Raw genomic sequence first — 16,666 nt, 5'->3', positions numbered from 1 at the left:
TGTCTTGGCAGAAGGCAGAGGGCTGTCCCGATCTGTGTGTACATTTTCAGAAGCATTTGACTCTGGACCAAATTCTCTCAGCTGTGCTAAAGCTGGGGCGATGGATGGGAAATGCTTATTGGCCAGGCTGACTAGGAGCTCCAACAGAGGGTGCTGGGGCTCAGCCAGGAGCTTCCCTTCAGCTGGCAAGTTTAGCTTTCAGTCATGGTCAGAGGGAGCGTGTCAATCCATCTATTTCCAAGTTTCTGCTTGTTGGAATTTTTGGCTCAAACGGGGAAAGAGTGGTGATGAGGCAGAGCCTCTTACCTGGCTCAAAGAATGAGAAAAAATAGCTCAGCAGGGGTCAAGATTTCACTACAATTATAGAGACAAGCCCATTACCAAATGGGGACCAGGAAGATACCATTTCATTCAACCCTGGACTTACCTACAATTTATCAATTCCTGCTGCTGTGTTGGCTCATCTGACCCTTACCTACCAATCAAGAAAGCACAGGCACTCGGGCAGGGCAGGAAAACCAGTCACTGCTCACACATTGAACATTTAGTTGCCCCTGGGCAAGCTTACTTACACAGGACAGGGAGCCTTATTTGCCAAGTGTCACTGCTTTCCCTCATTCAAAGGAAACATCACTGAAGTTACTCCTCGGAGTGCTGAAAAGAGGAGAACTGGATATTTTTTCCAGTAGGATAATGTAATTTTCCCCTAGTTTCAGGAGAGGTAACTAAGGCTCTGAAAACTCTCCCAAGGTCACACAGCTGGTAAGTGGGGCTTTACGGGGAGGACCAGAATCCAGGCCTCCTGCCTCCTCATGCAACGTTCTTCTTACCATGACTTTTTTCCCCCAAGTAACTTGTATTAATTTTTTTTGCATCAATTGACCTTTAATATCCAAATGAAGTGTGGATGCAGAGTATGTGGCAGGGTCTCAGCCCTTAATTTGTATTATTTTTTTAAAAAGGTAATTTATGGGAATTCACTGGTGCTTGCTCCAGCTCGGTGCTTTCACTGCTGTGGACCGGGTTTAATCCCTGGTCAGGGAACTAAGCTCCTGCAAGCCGTGCAGCCAATAAAATAAAATAAAATAATTTAAAAAATAAAAATAAAAAGGTAATTAATCGCAGATATAATCAAAAGTTGTTTAATTTGCATATCTTTGTAAGGTTTTTCATATAAATAAGTGAACAAATCATGAAAAAAGTCATCAGAAACAATGTCCCATTTAGGAAAGATGGTCCCATCTTACTTAGGCTACACTGTCCAGGCCTCCACCATCACTGCGTGGATGACCAGCTTGTCACCTAGAGCCTTTGATGAAATTCACATTTAAATAATTTACATTTAAATTTACGTGTGGGTGGGTGGTAAGTTTAAGACTATCTCTGCTATGGTTGATTGACAAGACAGATCCAGGTATGCTTTAGACCTGGAAGAATATTTCTTCATTTACAGAGAAAATAGTTACTACCTTAAAATCTGCCATAGCCAGGACCAGAAGGGGCTCTCTAGAGGCTCACACTTCTCCCATTCCTAACCAACCTTCAAGGAGAGAGAGGTTCTAACAGGGCAGAGTAAGGGTTCCAGGGCAGCTCAGGCAGCCCCAGCATGTATCTGTACTTTCAGACCCTGGTTAAGTCTGCTTCAAGCCTGTCCCCTAAGTCTCCAGGTCATGTCCAAGGTAGGAAGTTGCAATGCAGGAGTAGTCCCAGGAGCCAGTAAGTCAGGAAGTAGCCTAGAATGCATCGTGTGACCAGAGAACAAGTTTTCCAGTTGTACAAGAGTCCCATGATAGAGTTTCTGGGGACCTTTTGTCCTGGTGGGGAGTCCCCTGAAAGAGGCTTCCAAGGCACAGTCTCTAGGGATCTCAGCAGCGGTTCTTGATCCTGAAGCAAGTGAGCTGAAAACCAGTACACGATAGGAGTGGAGGAGCATAAAAACCTGGTGAGAACCTGGAAATCATAAGAGGGGGAAAACCCACACAATTACTGGAATGTTACTGCCTCAAACTGGATGAGCCTGGGACTTCCCTGCTGCTGGGTGAGCTATAGCTCTAAGACTAGAAATGTATTACACTGGAAAAGATATTCATTCAGCAGAGCTTAGGATCTGCCTTATAAAGAAAGCTGTGCATGACACCAGCCAGGTGCTGCAATGTTACAAATAAACATGGCTACACACTAATTACCACAATAATGGGCCAATTGATACTAAAAATTCTATGGGGGTTGTGGTCAGGGGACTTCTCTGGCGGTCCAGTGGTTAAGATTCCGCGCTTCCAACGCAGGGGGCGTGGATAAGATCCCTGGTTGGGGAACTAAGATCCCACATGCCACGCGGCATGGCCAAAAAAAAAAAAAAAAAAAAAAAAAAAAGTCTGTGGGGTCCACTTTTAGCCCAGGGCCAGGACTCTTATCCCCTGCCCCGTGAAACGGTTCCCTCATCCCACGGGGATGGCAAAGCAGAGAGAAAGGGGGCAGGGGATCCTGTGGTTCAACACTGTCCCTCTAGGGAAAGTCAGAGCCAGGTCTCCAAATGGTCTCCCTCATCTATCCTTGAAACTCTAAGCTTCACTGGCATTCACGCTACTAGCTCATCCAGCTACAAACACAGAGTGCTCCTTTCTATTTCCCCTGTGCCTCTTAGTCACACAGCTCAGAGAACTGCACAAACAGCCAATGTGCGCCTCCAAGAGGCAGCAACTGCTGAGGGGTGGCCAGCATGGAGACAAAAAGACTTCCTCAGGGGCTTCCCTGGTGGTGCAGTGGTTGAGAATCTGCCTGCCAATGCAGGGGACACGGGTTCGAGCCCTGGTCTGGGAAGATCCCACATGCCGCGGGGCAACTGGGCCCGTGAGCCACAACTGCTGAGACTGCGCGTCTGGAGGCTGTGCTCCACAACAAGAGAGGCCGCGACGGTGAGAGGCCCGCGCACCGCGATGAAGAGTGGCCCCCACTCGCCGCAACTAGAGAAAGCCCTCGCACAGAAACGAAGACCCAACACAGCCAAAAATAAATAAATAAAAAAAATAAATTAAAAAAAAAAAAAAAGACTTCCTCAGGGTTTATGGTGGACCTGGGGCCACAACCAGGAACCAAAAAAAATCGAATGTATGATCAAACCCTTCCCATGCCTCTCTATCCTCCCCACCAACCGAACATTGCACAAGATCGCTCCTCTGAAAATGGAGCACCTGCCAGAGCTCAGAGTACCTCAGAAAGTCGACATTCAAGCAGACATTCTGGGTATAGTTGTATGTTAGGGGAAGGTCCCAGAGATACCCTCTGTGCTATTCCTGTAACTTAGTCAGATCAGGTCCTTTCACAACTCTCGTTGTCTTCGCACGTGCCCTTCCATTTGCCCAGAATGTTCTTCCTCTGCTTCTTAAATGGAATTCCTTCTTACTCTTCAGGACCCAGCCTAAATATGATGCCCTCCTCACCTCCTTCAGCCAGTTAGCCACTTATTCCTCTGTGCTTTCACAATACTTTACCTCAAAAGTATCTCCAATTCCATCCCACTATACTATAATTTAAGCTGTTAAATGTCTGTCTCTCCATTTTGACCACAAGACCTACTAGGGCAGCAATCTTAGCTTATTTATGTTCTACCCTCAGTGATCTGACCCAGGAACTCACACTAAAAACATCCCCAAATAGTTGTTGAATGAATAAATTAGGTACAGGTCACTCAAAGGGGAGAAGTTAAATGTCCTCCCTGTCCCTGACTAAGGGGTTTGGCCTGTGTTCCCACCTTTTCCCAGCCAGGAGTCCACCTCACCTGAACATGCATGCACAGACTGCCGAACAGCAGCAGCACTGCAGCGTGGACTAGGTACACAAACACCCGAGGACTGAGGAATCCAGGACCAGGCTTCTCTGGGGTCTCTTTGTTCTTGCTCCTTTGCATCCCAAGTGTAAGGCAGAGCCAAGGATGGGTGGTCACATATGTCCAAGTTGCCCAGGCAACCAGTATAGCCATTGGTGCAGCCAGTAGAAAATTGGGCACCTGCTTGAGTTCATAGTATCTCAAAAAGCCAACATTCCAATAGATATCCTGGATGTAGCTGTATATTAGGGGAAGTTCCCAGGAGCACCAAGGCGGCTCATTTCCCTCTATGATTCGGTAGCCCTTGTCCACAGCTAGTTGCAGCAAGGGCTCAGGAATGGGGTAGGCTGAGCCTGGCAGACAGAACTGGGTATAGGCGTAATATTGAAAGAGGGCAAAGGGAAGGCTAAGTGTGAGCACTGACAGGAACACAGAGCCCATCAGCTTCAAGAGCTGTCTCAGGGGATTCCGCACCACGAGAGAAGAGAAAAAGGCTCGGCACTGAGAATGCACGAGGAAGCCAACGTTGACCAGCCCGTTGGAGCGCACGCCAGTGGCAAGGGCAAAGAGGAGTCCACTAGTCCAGCTTCGGCCCCTTTCCAGCTGCCCCAGGGCGCTGAATGTCAGGAGGGCAAACAAAGCTTCTGAGTAGCCAGCCGCCAGGAAGACATTGGCGGGGCTGAGGCAGAAGAGCAGCGCTCCATAAAAAGCCTGGCGGGGACAGCGCAAAACCAGACAGCCCAGGTCATGAAGCGCAAGTGCGGCCAGCACGGAGAACAAGGAATTGAGCGATGCTACTGAGAGTAGCAGGCAACTCCGCAGGCTCAGTAACCCCCACAGGGGTCTCAGCAATTCAGTCCCCACAAACAGGACCAGGGGGAAACCAGGGAAGAAGGCAAAGTTGTGCTCATACAGGTAGCCATGCTCAGCAATGAACAGGAAGTGTTCAGCATCCCAGTGAGATAGGCCGCCCAGGAGGCTTTCCACAAGTTGGTCCACAGAGCCGGAGGGGGTGAGGCGAGGAGGAGAGAAGGCTTCTGCATGATGGTCTGGGATGATGGCATTGAAGAGAGCCTGTGGGATGAAGGAGAACTAGGATTTTGGTTGAGCCAGTGGAAGAATTACCATTTAATAAAATGAGGAGGAACAGACATGTTGGGGAAGAATCACAAGTTAAGTTTGAGATGGACATTCCAGTGCAGAGGTCAACGAGACAGTGAGATGAGTCTGAGGGTCAGGAGAGCAATCAGGGCTAGAGATACAAATTTGGGAGTCATAAGTGTATGGATGATATTAAAAGGTGTGAGACTGAATGAGATCACCCAGGGAAGAAGTGCAGATAGAGAAAAGAAGAGATCCGAGGACTGGGCCTCAGACATGTCAACATTTAGAGGCTCGAAAGAGAGTGAGGATCTAGCAATAAAGGTAAAGAAGGAAGGTCAGTGAGGTAGGGAGGAAACCAGGAGAGCATGGTGTCATAGAACCAAGTAAAGCAAAGGAGTGATCGGCTCTTAAATGTTGCTGATAGGTCAAGTAAGATGGGGACTGAAAACTGACTGCTGGCTTTAGCAATGGGAATGTCATTGGTGACTTTGACAAGAGCTACTTCAGTGGAGTGGAGGAGAGAGAAGACTGCCTGGACTGGGTTCAGCAGAGAAGGGGAGAAGTGAGACAGCAATACAGACAACCGTTTGGAGGAGTTTTCCTGTAAAGGGAAGCAGAGAAATGGGGTAGTAGGTGAATGACATTGTGGGGTCAAAAGAAATCTTGTTGTTTTTTTTCCAAAGGTGGGAGGTAAGTATTTGTTTGCCAGTGGGAATATCCAGTGGAAAGGAAACCACTGAGTATGCAGGCGAGAAAGGGAAGAATTGCTGGAGCAGGCAAAAGGGGATGGAATCTGCTGTGGAGGTGGAACTGGCCTTAGAGAGGAGACAGACAGTTCATCCACCCTTCAGTAGTGAAGGCACAGAGGTGCAGATGTAGGTATGCTGATGGCTGTGGTGGAAGTATTCAGAAGGTTACTTCTTCTTGCTTCTACTTCTGAATTTTCACTCAGGAAAACAAGCTGGGGAAAAGGTGCTAGAGACTTGAGAAAAGAGGAAAATGTGTAAAATAAGTCATCTATGACCCTAGTTCTCAAAATAGGCTGTGCACTGGAATCGCCCAAGGAGTTTCAAAAATACTGATGCCTGAGTTTCCCTCCTGCCACAACATTGATGACTTAACCAATATGGGGTACAGCCTGGGCGTTTAGATTGTTTTTAGCTCTCCCAGCTGATTCTGATGTGCAGAAAAATTTGAGAGAATGGGTGAGCAACTGGACCAGGGAAATACACTAAGATTGCCAGGTAGCACTAAGGACTCACTTGGGTTAATGATATTGAATACAAAGAGACTAGTTAACACAGTTGTGTGCTTTTCTCTGGGCAGATGCACGCGTGGAGTAGACACAGAATTGAATTTAACCAAGGTTGGGCTTTTGTCTTGTGATTAAGACATAGGGAGAAGGGAGCGAGTGAGTTGTACGTGTATGCATGGTGGACCATGGAATCTAAGCTGGGTAAGAAGTGGAGCTGAAGCCATGAGGTAGGTGAGGGACAGTGAAACCGTGGTAGAATCAATGGATAAGTCCTGAGGGAGTGGAAGAATCGTTAGAACTGGGGTAGTGGAGGGAGTGAACTGGAAAGATAGGAGATAGTGGTTAGATGTATCAGCTTTATTAATACTGAAACCACCAAGAAATATACAGTAGTGCTGGAAAGAGCAACAGTGAATCAGGAGCTAAAACCTTCAAGGAATGAGGAGGAATGAGTTGTAGCTAACAGAGATGACAGCAACAACAAAGGGTAACTGGGGTATAACCTGATGGCATGAGCTTTAAAGCTGGAAGGGGGGGAGGGGAGGATAATGAAATAGCATTATTATTAAATGTCTTTTTGCCCCATTAGATTTGGTCAGCTACTTAAGGGAAAAGAGATCGTGACTTTTTATACTCCCACCTAGCATAGTTCTTTGACCAGAGCAGGAACTTAATAAAATTTGGTTGTTGAGCAAACAGTATAGAGGAAACATATTTGTTTCCAAATCACCATCTGAATTAGAACCCAGCTGTCCTGGTACCCTATCCCAGATGCCGAGTCACAGTATTGCTCCCTTAGTTCTGTCAATCATTCAGCTGATGCTGGTTCAAAGACATCATCAAGTCAGTTTTCCAGCCTAGCAACAGGAGTATAACCTCATTTTTAAGGCTCTTTCCTTTTTCGGTCAGTTTCTTTATCAGGCCACTTCAAACAGTGAAAACAAGTGGGAAAGGAGTGACAGTCACAGGTAACAGCCCTAGTCTCCAAGCTGAAGACACTTCTAACTAAACCTGGGACCCAGCAGAGGCTGTTATGCCTCATATAGTGGGGGAGGAGAGAAAAAAGGAGTTTTCCACAAAGGAACCACCGATGAGCCTCAGAGAGAATGTGCTTGTGATGAAAGGCACATATAATATGCTAATAGAACATCCCTAGGGTGTTGACATACATTCAACAATAACAGATACTGAAGACCTACTAAGCACTGGGCACTGTGCTAGGCACCATACATAGTTCATATATACCTGAAATTTGATTAAAATATGTATCAAGGGAAGCCTTGGAGGGGAAAGGGAGTTGCAAAATGCATTCTGGGGGTTGTGTGTGGGTGAGACAGCAAGGGGACACAGCTGGGGGAAGAGTAGGAGACACTGCTGACTAAACAAATATACACAGATGGTCTCAGGACAGTGCCACCTCTCTCCCACTCAACTGACTGATGCAACGCTCAGTCTCCTGGTCAGGGGACCCAGGGCAACGCTTTGAGCTGTCACACCCTAAACCAGAACACACCTGTTCTGGTTACAGAACATCATGGTCTGCTGGAAAGACCACTAGCCCAAGAGTAAGGAAACCTGGGGTCTGATTCTGGTCCTTCTCTAACTTGCCTTGTGACTTTAAGGAAGCCATTTATCCTTTCTGGGCCTCAGCTACTTCATATGTAAAATAAGAGATTAATAGATCAAAATAAATAAATAAATAAATATAAAATAAGAGATTAATAGGTCATATCTAAGAGTCCTGTCCACTTTTCAGCTATGTGGTCTAGGTCTCTATAGTTCTAACCACATGGTCGGGGGGGGCGCATCTGGGAAAGGGAAAGAAGATGAGGCCTATTCTTAACATCTAGCCCAGTCATGTGGCAATAGCATGTTCAGGACAAAAGATCAGAGACTGACCTGCAGCACCAGAGTCAGGACACGGCAGCTGACTGCAAACCCCAGGACCTCTTTCCGGGATGTGTCCAGGGGCCACATCCTCTCACCACCAGGAATTCAGGGGGGCTGCTGCCAGAGCTGAACTCCCTCAGGCTTCTAAACTCCAAAACCCAAGGAGGAAATGTCACACATGGGCAGAAAGTAAATTCTTGAAAGCATTTTTCATGAAAACATCACCCCTGCTTCAGGACTACTATGGCAAACTTAACCACCTTACTTTCCAGATGAGGGAAAAGCATCTTAAAGGCAGATGGAACCTCTTGGTGTCACTCTGAAGCACTGTATTGTTGTAGGGGAAGTTCCACACAGGTAGGCATGAAGCTGGACAGCTAAGCTCACAGAAAACCTTTAAAAGCCTGTTGAGTGCCCCTATCCAGGAACTAAAGACCTGGGTTCAAGTCCTGACTTTGTCATTCATAAGTTCTCATTTTGTTCTTCTAAGCCTCAGTTCTCTGTGTATAAAATGAGATCGGGGGACTTTCCTGGTGGCACAGTGGTTAAGAATCCGCCTGCCAATGCAGAGGACACAGGTTCGAGCCCTGGTCCGGGAAGATCCCACATGCCGTGGAGCAACTAAGCCCACGCGCCCTAACTACTGAGCCTGCGCTCTAGAGCCCGTGAGCCACAGCTACTGAGCCCGTGTGCCACAACTACTGAAGCCCACGCGTCTAGAGCCCCTGCTCTGCAACATGAGAAGCCACCACAATAAGAAGCCCGCGCACTGCAAAGAAGAGTAGCCCCTGCTCACAGCAACTAGATAAAGCCCGCGCGCAGCAACAGAGACCAATGCAGCCAAAGATAAATAAATAAATTTATAATAAATAAATAAATTAATTAAAAAAAAATGAGATCGGACTATTTTGCCTGTCTCATGAAATTGTCACGGTGGTGAAATGGACTGAAGTGTGAAGAAGTACTACCAAATCTATATTGTGGTTGCTGTTATTTAGTGTGTGCCCTTTCTCTGTTGCCCAGAATAATAAACTAGGTCCCAAACCAGAGTCCCAAAAGTGGGGCATAGAACTGAACTGGAAGACCATAATGACTACACACTCTAGTTAAGCTCTCTGATGTGTGTTCAGCTGGTCTGTTAAATTAAGTGGAGAAGGAAAAGAAAACCACCACTCAGCAGGACTTCAGCCAGCTCACATTGCTAAAACAAACTTAGGGGGACGACAGAGTCGACTACTAGGGATGGGGAAAACTGTTATTTCCCATCTCTTTGTTGGAATGGCAGCAATGTATAAACAACTGCAAAGCCACTCTGAGGGAAGGAATGCACATTAAGGCTTTTTTTTTTTTTTTTTTTAACAATTCCTTGTGCTAAAAGAAGTAGCAATGGCTCCTACGGAACCAGTTGGAAATCAGAAGGAAGGGCAAGAGCATCAGAGGCAGCTCCACAACTCGGGGTGAAGAACTAACCCTAAAGGAAAAACTACTAGAACTGAGAAATTAACAGGGAGGCCTGGAAGACTTTTCTTTCTTCTCTTATCTGGCTAACACCTATCAAACCTTTAGGTCATCACTTGTTTCTGGAATTCTCTGACTCTCACTAGACTATGTGATATGCTCTCATTACACTCTGCCTTGTCGTCTTTATAGCTATTGCTTATTTAGGTTGTTTATGAGGGCAGGGCCTAGCACTACAAACAGGCATTTTAAGCCTGTGTTCTAATTGAGTGGAAGTAGCAAGCACTGGATATGGCTTCACCAGTTCATTGGCTCTGGATATAAAATCCCTGCTCCGGGTACTCCTCCCAGCATATCTCATGTTGAGAGCAAAACGACAAAGTCACAGAAGCCACAGGAAAACAGTTTCTCCAGAAAACTGGCCATAAGCAACAGTTCTCTTTCCTCTCAGCACAAGGGGGCGCCTGTTGCTTACTCCATCACCAGGAAGCCTGGAGGAAGGGAGGGGCCACAAACGCCACACCGGTTTGCTCATCAAAATTCAGTTCAAAGGCAAGCTTTTGAAATCCCCCCAACACTGCCAACATCTGACTCGCCGAATCGAGAGGAATCGTAGAAACAAGCACAGCCAACCTTACACGGCCGCTAGTTCTCCATCCTAGGGTGAATTCACTTTTTCCCTTCCTTCATTTCCCACCCACATGCAGAAGAGTTGGAAAAAGAAAAGCACGGAACCCACCTCTGCCTCTTCACCAGGCTTCCATTCTTCCTTTCCTTTCTCCAGAGTCACGCTCTAGACCCAGCGATCACAGAAGACTTGTAGCCTACACTTAGTTTACAGGTAAACCATGTGAAAACAAAAATAAAGCCAGTGAGCTCTCCCTGTCAGCTAATTGCGGGCATCACTTCCCAACAACCCGTTTACGAAATCACGGACCCTCTGAACTGGCAGGACACTTACAGAGCAACTAGTTTTACCCTATTATCCCGTGAGATAAATATGCCCCAGAGAGGTGAGTAATAAAACTCTCCAGAGTTTTTACATCAGAGATCTCATTAGACCCTGTGTAATTACCATCGCCATTTTATGGATGTGGAAACTGAGGCTCACTGGGGTCAAGTGGGACTCCCAAGGCTATATTTAAGGAGAATGTCTTTTTTTCTTTTGTCTGAAACATCAATCTTTCCACCAGCCGTCACTCCTGCCAAAGGGGATGCGCTCTTTCAGAGCCAGAATTACAACCTGGGTCTCCCAACTCCCAGCCCAGGACTTGTCCAATGACAGCGCATGCTCTTGCTGGCTATGCTTAGGTCAGGGAGGGCCCTATCTGAGCAGATAGGAAAACCTGTTGAATCGGAGCCCAGGACTCTCTGGGTAAGACTAACATCCTCGGGGGCGGGCGGGGGGTGGGTGGTGGTGTTCGGACCCAGGGTCCTCAGGACCAGAGGTCTTGTTGGCCGCCGCGAGGCAGGGGCCGCCTTCTGCCAGCCTAGCCGGGTCCGAAGCCCGTTCTAGCCCTTTCCTTTCGGACACAGTCCCAAGCGGGGATTGGGCATCTCCTCTCCCCAAAGGGGCCACGGCTCAGAGGTTACTCTCGAGGGGCCCAGCGAGGCCCGGCCCGGCCTAGGGCCGGAAGGCAGGGGAGGGCGGGAGGCTGTAACGGAAGAGGCGGCACTGGGAGGCCGCTATGGTGGAGGGGCGGGGCTCCTCGCTTCTCGGCGGCCTCCGCCTCATTTCCCTCGGCCTCCGTTTGACAACTTCCCTCCCCCCAGAACTCCGAGGCTCCCAAGCTGGCGCCGGATCCCCAGCGCCCGCCGGTCTCTACCTCCCAGGCGGGGCCCGAACCATACTTCCTCCATCCGGGCCCCCGAGCGGCCGCGCCTGCGTACTGGCTCCGCTGATGGCGGCCCCGCCCCGCTCCTGCCGGGACTCGGAGCTGCCCCGCCCCCCGCCGCGGCGGCCATGTTGAGTCCTGGCGAGCGGGGTGTGGACGGCGTAACCTGGAGGCTCCGCACCCCTCCGCCTTGGCACTTTCCCGCTTTGGTGACACCAGGGGTTCCTCAGCCCCTTCCCCCCGCCTTCAGTTAGTCCGCCGGGACTGCTGTCTCCGAGTCGGTGCTCTTGCCCCAGTTGCACCCCACAAACATCCACTGAGTTCCCGTGTGGGCCAAGGCCCTGGGAGCTGGGGGCTGCCCCGCGGCCTCTTAACGGAAGGCAGAGCCGCACTTTCCCTGCTGTCAGGCAACAACAGCTCAGTACAGGGCCTGGCACACAATAGCTGTTCTCTGAAGGGAAAGAAAAGACTGCTTGGGGCTTCTGTGGCCAGGAGCGGCCCCCTGCGTCCTGGGCGTGAAGAAAGTGGGGTTTCCCCCCGACTTTCCCCTCCTCCGGCTGCCCGGGACCTTCGCTCCCGCTGCAGCCCGCAGCCCCACCTCCCGTGGCTGACGAGGGCGATGAAGGAAACTTCAGAGAACGCCCCCCAGGACTCCTCTCTCCTTCCTTACTCAAGCAGTTTCTCTCTTGTAGAAAGTGGGCCCAAAAAAGCAGAAGAAAGAGAGAAGCTAACTCAACAGAACTGTCTGTTCGGGAGGAGCGGCCCGTTGGGACCCCTGTAACGGAAACTGTTAGAACAACTTTGCACCCTCCTTAAAGGAAATAGATAATAAATCCTTCTCCGTTGGTGGATTTCTCGTTTCTCAGGATTCCAAAGCCTTCTGTGGTTTCAGTTATCTGCCCTCCAAACGAAGCTAGGGTCTGGGTTAGCCTCCGGCCACAGCCCTGGCGGAGGGAGGGCTTTATCTTCCGCCACAGCTACTACTGTGGGTGGGAACAAAAGAGGTGGTTGCTCTCGCTCCAGGCGAAGACAGCGAGCCCACAGCAGTTCTCTGGGGGCCGGGGACTGTGCCTTTTGATTCTTTATAGCTCATTTCAGGCCCTGGGGCCTGAACTGCCCTCAGGTATTTGTTGTGTGTAAGGTGGATAAATCACGTTTTAGTTCTGGTGTGTTGGAGGAGAAGGGGAAAAATGGAGTTTAGAACCCCAGGTTTTCCGGTGACACACCCTTGTTCTCAGCTCCGGAGGGATGTGAGTGAATCGGCAGAGCCGTGGGGCACACTCGTGCCTGGGGCCTAAGGTTGTGGCTTGAATCTCTAGGAGTCTGTGAGGCTCCAAGCAGTACTGTGTTTGCAGAGACAAAACTGAGAAATGAACTATCCTTCCTTTGTGAATTCACAAGGGAAAAAGACATGCATTCTTAAGGTTCCCTCTGTTCACAGCAAATTCTCTCAAAAATCTGTTTGTAAAAAGGACAGGGGTCTCTTTTGACACATCAGAATGTTTTTTAAAAGCTCAACTGTCACCCTTTAGAGGTAGAACTTTGTCCAGCTCTTCAGCTCTACTTTCTTGCAATCTCTCCTTCCTTTCCTTCTCTACTACCCACCCCCCTTCTCTTCCGCTCTGTTTCCTGTTTCGTTTTCTGGCTGCTGCTCCAACTGGAAAACAAGGAAGCTGAATCTTGTGCTCTCAAAGCTCTGGCTTGTCAGAATGGAAGAGGACTAGGTGGGATGGGAGGGGTTCTGGGCCTTCAAGGCTGTGAGTAAGTAGTGGAGGAGGCAGCTCTCTCCAGTCTGCTTTTAGAGTCTGCAGCTAAAATGGAGCCTGCATCTACACAGGGAGCCAGCTGAGCGGCCAGCACTGTGGGAGAGCCGGAGAGACAGGGACGTATCCCAGGGCTCCCAAAAGATTCTACACCGCCCAGCCACTTCCATAAAGAAGCAAATATGCCACACCACCAAGAAACGGTTTCGTAATACAAATCCCAGACTAAATTAAACAATGTAAGCAGTGCATTGCTGTTTCTAGACTCCTAGAATGTAAGAGACTTACAGCATTTCTGTTTCTGAACTTGCCTGGCTCTGCTCTTGCTGTTTCCCCTGTTTGAAATGCTTCACTGCCGACGACTCTTTGGCCAACGCACTATATTCAGGTCTCAGCTGAAATGTCACCTCCTTGGAGAAGCTTTCTCTGTCTACCCAGCCACAACTGCCACCCTGTACTATTCCATCACCCTGTTCTGCTTTCTTCATAGCACTTATTATCACCTGGTTGTCCTGTCCATGAATTTTACTCATTTCATTGTTTTCCTCTTAGGGAATGTAAGCTCTATGAGAGCAGGGGCCTTGTTCACCAAAGTGTTACCAGCACCTAGAACAATGCCTTGCACATTGTGTGTACTCAGTAAGGAACTAGTGAATAAATCCGTTTGTTTAACCTGATACCTGCACTTTATGGATGAGGGAACTAAGGCTCGGAAAGAAGTGACTGGCCTGAAGTTACACAGCTAGGGGCAGAGGTGGGATTTGAATTCAGGTCTTCAGCCTCCCTGGCTGTTTTGTTTTGTTTTGTTTTTTACCACCCCACAGTATTTTAATCTGTCTCAGGTTTACCTCTTTCCCTCTCTTCCTTCTTTTTCCACACAACTAAGAGTCTTTACGGGCTATGCTGAGAATTCTACATAAGGCACACCAAGTCTTAACAGCTCCTACCTACTCTTTCCTCCATTAAATTAGAGTTTTATCTTTTTGATTTATTCAACGAAATAGGAGTGCCTACTATGTGACGGGGATGAGGCTGTAACACCAAGCAAGACAGACACAGTCCTTGTCCTCATGGAGATGATAATATCATCCACCTTATGGATTTTATAGTGCTTGGCACAAAGTGCTTGATAAACATCAGCTGTTAGGGACTTCCCTGGTGGTCCAGTGGTTAAGAATCCGCCTTCCAATGCAAGGGACACGGGTTGAATCCCTGATTGGGGAACTAAGATCCCACATGCCGCGGGGCAACTAAGCCCGTGCACCACAACTAGAGAGCCTGAGTGCCGCAACTACAGAGCCCACACGCTCTGAAGCATGCACGCCACAACAAGAGAGAAGCCTGTGCGCCGCAATGAAAGATCCGGCGTGCCACAACTAAGACCCGACGCAGCGAAAAATAAATAAATATTTAATTTTAAAAAAAGGTGGGCTGTTACAACTCCCTGAACAAAAAAGGGGAGCAAGTGATTTTTCCCACTGAAGATGTGAAGGAAGTTTGGGAGTTCTCATGGAGCACTCACTTTCCCTGGAGCAACCTGACGACTCATTTTTTTCTGTAGCTGCCTTGCTCTGCTGCCACATCTGGAGATGGCCTTGGCCATCTCTCAGTAACTCAGTTTCCAGACACCAAACTTTCCGTGGTCCTAATCCTAGGGGAATGACGGAGTAGCTGATCCTGATCTTGGCTTTGAGGCCAGGCCATTATGGGACAAAAGTGAGCACACTGGCCTCTGATTCTGTCACTGCCAGCTGTTGTTAGCAGGCAGGGCTAATGCCTGTGATGACAGGCAGCTGTACCTTACCCAAACTTTATGCTACTTCTTTTCGTGGGCATTCGTTGGCAGTTTCCAAGGATGCTAGATGACACTTAATCCATCCTGAAACTAGGGGTGGCACCAATCAGGTCTTGGACATTTACCAGAAGCATCCTTTTTGGCTCTGGCCATACATATCACTTGAGGATGCCCATCCACCCTGGGACAAGGACCCCGCCCTTCTTCCCAATTTCAGGAGCCAAATGCTGATCATTTAAAGGCCACGGATACTAGGTGTTTTTCACCCTTTCTTCGGTGTTTGCCTTTCGGTAGTTAGAAAACCTTGACCCCACCGAGAGGCCCAGTGGGAAGGGCCTTAGCCACTTGGGGGTGGTAGTGGCCGCAAGGCAAAAGAGCCAATGAGGTTGAGAGTATTGTTTAGGCTGGACTTGGCTGCTCTCCAGCCTTGAAAGAAGGTTACGGTCACTTGCGGGGCTGGGGAGGGAGGAGCCTGGGAAAAGAACTACTTACTGGCCACACCCCTGGGTTCTCTACTGGCGAGGTTCTATTTACTTCTCAAAAGCAAATTACTCACAGCTCAGTGGCTAGCAGCTCTTTCGGCCTGCGGTAACTCCAGTCAGAAACTGGACACCAGGCTAGGCTCCTCCTGCATTGCAGGAGAGCAGATGAAAAGAACCCAGGAAACCAAACTCCTAGGCAATGCTCCACACACAGCCCAGAAATGCAGTTTCTAGACTAGAAATTGGAGTTTCAGAAGCCCAGAGCAAAAATAGCCAATAGCAGTATTACTCACCAAAATATAGATATGAAAAGCTTGCCATTTAGTTTTTTCCAGAAGAGTCCTAGGAAGGCATCTTAGTTGACAAAGGTTAGCCAGTTGTCTCTATTTCCCCCTCTCTCAATGGAGAAGTATGAATTATTCATTCCTGTCCCTGACCCAAATATTAACAACCACACTTAGTTTGATGAACACTTGACTGAAATTCCTGGGACAATTTTACGTCATGCTAAACACAGCAAAAAACCAATCTTGCCTGCTGTGCTCCACAGCTGGGTCCAGTTACTCCTGGTTGTCCTTCAACCCAGGAAGGAGGTGGAGTGTGGTGTATTAGGAAGAACACGGGCCTTGGAGTCAGAGGGACCTTTGTGTTTGAGCTCAAACAAGCTGCTTTCCTCAGCTGTAAAATGGGAGCCAGAATACTGACCTCACAGGCATGGGACTGTTGTGGAATTATTTGATGTACTATGTCTGGTACACAACTAGGTACTTAATAGAAACCTTTTGTTTTGTTTTGCTTCTAAGTGTCCACAATAATAGCATTTTCTCTGTTACTGCTTCTGGTTTCTCCATTGTTTCCCTAAGGAAGGAGATGAATAGAGAAGCTATATATTGCAACATTAGCCTTATAAATGTAACTGCATCTGGCCAACATCTACCATTTCATTCAACAGCTTCTTAGTAAGTGGCTACTATGTGCCAGGCTGTTCTGTAGGACAGGGATATAGCAATGAACCAAACAAACCCCCTGCCCTCAGAGAACTTACATTAGTTACAGTGGAAGACAGTAGGTAAGTACAATATACAGTAAGCCAGATGGTAACAAGTGCTATAAAGAAAAATCAAGCAGAGAAGGGAAATGAGGCAGGGGAACAGATTGCTATTTTATTATTTTTTCTGGCCGCACCACGCGGCATGCAGAGCTTCCCCAACCAGGGATCGGACCCGTGCCCCATGCAGTGGAGGCGCAGAGTCTCAAC

General features: G+C 48.3%; 1 protein-coding gene across 8 annotated transcripts; it reads right to left on the bottom strand.

The window, feature by feature from the left end:
- Positions 1-1,126: 1,126 nt before the first annotated feature.
- On the bottom strand, positions 1,127-11,410 carry PIGV (phosphatidylinositol glycan anchor biosynthesis class V). Of its 8 annotated transcripts, none has more exons than XM_068539235.1 (5): positions 11,360-11,410; positions 10,273-10,357; positions 8,085-8,219; positions 3,779-4,900; positions 1,127-1,950 (listed from the first exon to the last, which is right to left on the bottom strand). In XM_068539235.1, exons 3-5 carry the CDS (start codon positions 8,160-8,162, stop codon positions 1,669-1,671), a joined length of 1,482 nt encoding a protein of 493 aa, XP_068395336.1. In that variant the 5' UTR covers positions 8,163-8,219; positions 10,273-10,357; positions 11,360-11,410; the 3' UTR covers positions 1,127-1,668. The 8 variants fall into 8 exon arrangements, with proteins under 8 accessions (XP_068395336.1, XP_068395335.1, XP_068395331.1 ...); XM_068539234.1 differs by having other exon boundaries at positions 10,273-10,362; positions 11,360-11,386; XM_068539230.1 differs by lacking the exon at positions 11,360-11,410 and adding an exon at positions 10,880-11,335 and having other exon boundaries at positions 10,273-10,362.
- Positions 11,411-16,666: the final 5,256 nt, after the last annotated feature.

Source organism: Eschrichtius robustus, chromosome 3, assembly GCF_028021215.1.
Source record: "Eschrichtius robustus isolate mEscRob2 chromosome 3, mEscRob2.pri, whole genome shotgun sequence".
NCBI classification, from domain to species: Eukaryota; Metazoa; Chordata; class Mammalia; order Artiodactyla; family Eschrichtiidae; genus Eschrichtius; species Eschrichtius robustus.
Note: the sequence above shows the minus strand (reverse complement) of the source record. Positions and strands in the feature narration are given on the sequence as shown.